The sequence below is a fragment of the Morone saxatilis genome, unplaced genomic scaffold, assembly GCF_004916995.1.
Source record: "Morone saxatilis isolate NCDOM2014 unplaced genomic scaffold, NCSU_SB_2.0 Contig15, whole genome shotgun sequence".
NCBI lineage: Eukaryota > Metazoa > Chordata > Actinopteri > Moronidae > Morone > Morone saxatilis.
The window spans coordinates 500,579-504,952 of record NW_023339707.1 but is presented as its reverse complement, the minus strand read 5'-3'; the positions used below and the strand labels follow the sequence as shown (position 1 = coordinate 504,952).

The 4,374-nt window shown below is 43.0% G+C and overlaps 1 protein-coding gene across 1 annotated transcript in view; it reads right to left on the bottom strand.

Annotated features, from left to right (window-relative positions):
* Window positions 1-4,374, bottom strand: part of mfn2 (mitofusin 2) — a gene marked incomplete in the record, with an annotated part of 17,494 nt that overhangs the window by 5,075 nt on the left and 8,045 nt on the right. Inside the window, 4 exon segments of the mRNA XM_035656425.1 lie at window positions 324-544; window positions 752-854; window positions 3,653-3,757; window positions 4,226-4,352. Of these exon segments, the coding sequence (XP_035512318.1) occupies window positions 324-544; window positions 752-854; window positions 3,653-3,757; window positions 4,226-4,352 (556 nt within the window).

The window sequence follows — 4,374 nt, the reverse complement described above, 5'->3', positions numbered from 1 at the left end:
CATTCCACAGTTTGCAGCCAGCTAGCAGACTAGCCGGCAGGAATCACTTGTGGAGTCATTTCAGCAGACAACGTTAAAGCGCAGACATGGCTCATGGATCGGAAATCTCTGCAGGTTGAATTACGCTGGTATCGGTCCCGATACTGGATCGGATCGGCCCCATCCCTAATTTGTATTGGTATGAGCAAACTTCACGAAAAAAAAAAAAATAGTATGAGGTTTAAAAGAATTATACCAAAATATTCTTACATAAGGCCCACTGTATTTTGAGTCCATTTTGGCACTGCCAAATACTTTCTTTATCCAGACCCTTTAATGATTACCTGTTCATTGTAGCCCATGAGGGCCCGCCGGGTGTTCTTGGGCCCCAGGAAGCGGTTGACCAGCATGGTCCAGCCCAGAGAGAAGTGGAAGCTGATGTCCTCCTGAAAGTCACTGCACAACTTGTCACAGGCCAGGTCATAGCTGAGGCTGAAGCACTGACGAGGAACCAACTTGTCTACCTGCTCTCTGACCGGGCTGGGCAGCAGAGGCTTTAGACCATCTACACACAAACAGTGTTTGTGTGGATCAAAACAGTATATTCAGTCAGAATTTACCACAGATGTCAGTGACACACCGTGTGCCTGCATACACGTTTCCAAGGACAGTACATAGTAAACAGTGTGCAACAGTGGCATTATACTTGTAGTACATTAAAGCAGACAATACATATTTGCGGTCAGCTGTGAGGTGTAAACTGGAGTGTTACCGATCATGTCGGTCTGTGTAGCCTGCAGGGCACTGGTGATGGAGGTGGAGCATCTCTCTGACATGTTCTTACCCAGACCCTCCTCTATGTGCCGGTGGAGCTCCTAGAAGAAAACAAACAAAATAAAACAATCACAACAAAGAAACCGTGAAACAGACAGCCACACTGCTACTGTGTTTGAACGATTAACACAGGAAGTCCACCACGGACCAAATTAAATCTATATTTCTGTTTCACTGATGTCAACCATCACCCAAACCTGACAGCCATAGCACAGTAATGAGGGGGTCAAGGGTAAATTAACATCATCAGTTCCTAGCCTGCCTCATGTGTCTTTTTCATAATGTCTTTCTTATAATGTGTGATGTGAAAACATCAGATTTCGACACAGTGTCCTGCTCATAGTTCAGCTAGAAAAATGTCAGCACACCACAGAGCATCTCTCCTGCCAGGCTGCTGACAGCGCTGTCAGCCCAAGAGTCAAGTGAAGCGGCCAGCTAGGGATCTAGGTGCTCTGTATCCTAACTTTCTTAACTACTAGCCATGTAGATTTGATGCTTGGGTCAGGTTCAGATTTACAGCTTTTAGGCTGAAAGTTAAAGGAGAAATGTTTGCTGGCCTGTACTAACACAGATGCTAATAGAAAGGCTCAGGATGTTTTTGGCCTGTTCCCATCAAATGAGATTATAGAGTTGAAAGAGTACATCATGACTCAGTCTGGACTGCTCTTACATAACACAGATTACATGGCTTTATAGCTATATACAAGGTTCCATGAGCCAACAGGATGCCAGGGGTGAGCTCTGCTCTGTCTTGCATGTAGATAGCAGACTGACAGAGCTGTAGTAGGGTGGGAAACATTTCTGAGCGATCCTGCTGGAGGCAAGATTGTTTCAGGATCAATAACTCAACTCAGTTTATAGAAACTTTCATACAAGCATGCAGCTGAAAGTGCATCACATAGCAACATTTAAACAACACAGCCAAAAAATAAAAACAAAGATAAAAAACAATAAAATGTTACAAACCAGTCAATTAAAAAAGCACCAGGACACACACAGTGCAGAGGATTATGCTTTGATCTTGTTTTATCTTAATTTAGTTTTACTGATATATATGATGCTATAATTATGATCTAACAAGCAGGCTCAGGAGGTGGTGAGAACACAAAAGAGAAAAATCTGGGGGCAATCTTGAGACCCTCAACAGCTACATGGACAGTGTGGAATAGACCAGTTCTAAGGAACTGGCAGAGGAGAAAGGATTATCTACAACAGAAGCCCAAACTATTAGTCTTGAGTCTCCCTTGCTAGCCTAGCTAGGGACTTCAAATGCAAAAAAATAAGACTCAAAGGGAAATAGAGAAATGAATAGTGTGCGGACAGATAAGTTTGCTTTCACCACAAACGCTGCTGGTTAAGTGGATTGCTCGATCTGCAGCCAGAAATTAGCATTATAAGGCTCAAATATGTCTGTGGCTCAAGACACAAAGGTCTCTTTTGACAGCAAAGGTTGCTGACCCCTAAACTACATAGTACAGTATCCTCAGCTGTGTTTGTAAATGAGCTAGTGTGAGAGCATTTGGGTTTGAGTGTGTGTACAGGCCCCTGAACCTCAACAACTAGTGCGGACAAAGACCAACTGATCACCACAAACACAACAGCTGACAGACAGCGGATTGCTCATATGCACGTGTGTGTGCTGACAATAGGGACAGCTTGTCATCCACACTTTCACACCTTCATGTAACACAGGCTGGGACCCACCATACTATTGGGCATATCACCACAGCAGATTGAAACCAGGGTGTCCCCCAGAAAGGTTGTTCGGCCCGGTGGCAGTATCTTGTGATGAGAGCCCCTTGAGGGCCAGTGGCAGATTGATGGTAGCATTAAAGTAGAGCCCTACATTTTCTATATAGGTCCAGATTTGAAAATATGACTACATAATGTGTAAGGCAATTTATTTAAAACATTTTTTTCTATCAAAAAGGAGGGCTGAATCTGACAATGTAGAGTGGAAAGCTGAAATTAAATTAAATTAAAATAAATATCTTCAAATCCTACAAAGAGCATCCTAGAAGCGGAGTGGCTGCAGGGCGACTGGCTCTGCTCGATGTTGTTGACTTGTACTTTGTCCATTAGTTCATTAATAGGTAATGAAATCCCCATCTTCCACTTCCAAAACTCCTGTAATTCAATTCTAGGCCTTGTCCTTTTTTGTCCTTATAAAAGGATCTGTGGTGTCATACAAAATTTTATGTTTTTCCAAGATGAACTTCTCATCGTCCATTGTGTCAAATCTCCTCTGACCTGCCTCTAATGGATTGACTTCTGACCTGATGCCTGGTTGTGACATAATGTTGATGTTGCTGTTTGACCCAGCCTCCGTCAAATAGACCGGCCGCATTGTCTCTGCAGACAGCCAGATTTTGGTTGTTAATGTCACAAAGGAAGCGTCTGTGTTACTCACCATTTAGATGGCTAGCTATGGTTGCTAGGTAACGTTAGCTTGTGATAGTTGGAAACAGGAAGTGTTGAACAGCTTTCTACATATAATGAGGGTAAAGGTTTTTCACATTTTAACCAACAGATTATAAAATTGTAATATTTTGAAAGCTATTAAATATTTAAATTTTGCAACCCTATTAAAGGAACATGGCAAAATGTATGTTATGCAGACTCTACAGTTACCCTTTAGCCAGTTGCCTACTGATATGCAACCCCCGTCCACATGCCCACTTGCCAAAAGTACAGTATTTGCAACATAACTATAACATATGTGTACACACTAGTGAAAACAAACACATCTGAATGTGCAAGTGGCAGGCGTAGACAGACAGAATGCCTGAACCCTTGTGAAGCTCACATTAATACTATTGAATATGTGTGTTAAACTCACGTTCTTGTAGACCTTGAGCACCACTTGTGACGGGTGGAAGTCCATGTGGAAGTCATCCACCAGCACATGGAGCTTCCTGATCTCCTCTGCCATGGCGTTAGACACCTGAACAGCAGCAGAGAACAGGGGTGAAAAACTATTTCCTGTTTGAGAGTTCCCTCCAGTACAATCAGCGTCTGCTAACACTTCTTTAGCAATACACATTGATTTCTAAAGAAATTTCTAAAGATTTCTTTTGACAGGACAACTTTTTACTTACTTTTTTTTTTTAAGTAATTTTTTGGGCCTTTTATTGCCTTTATTGCCTTTATTGATAGGGACAGCCGAAGATAAGACACGGAAATGGGGGTAGAGAGAGGATGACACGGCGCAAGGGCCCGGCAGGTTGGATCGAACCTCTGGGCCGCTACAGCAACTCAGTATATGGGTCGTCCCAGCTCTACCTCGACTGAGCCAACCGGGCGGCCCATACTTTTTCTTTGAAAATAATAAGGAAATAATTGACACCACTAAGGTTCAGGAAGGTAGGTAGGTATGCAGCTTGGTATGTTATGATATAATGTTGGGATTCACCTGTTTCTCCACCTCCTCAGTAATGCTCTTGATCTTGGCCTTACTGTCCATAGTCAACAGGTCCAACTGCTTGTCTATAAACTCCAATCTGTCCTGACGGTCTTCTTTGGTCTCAAGGCAGTAGACCCTACACGCACACACGCACACAC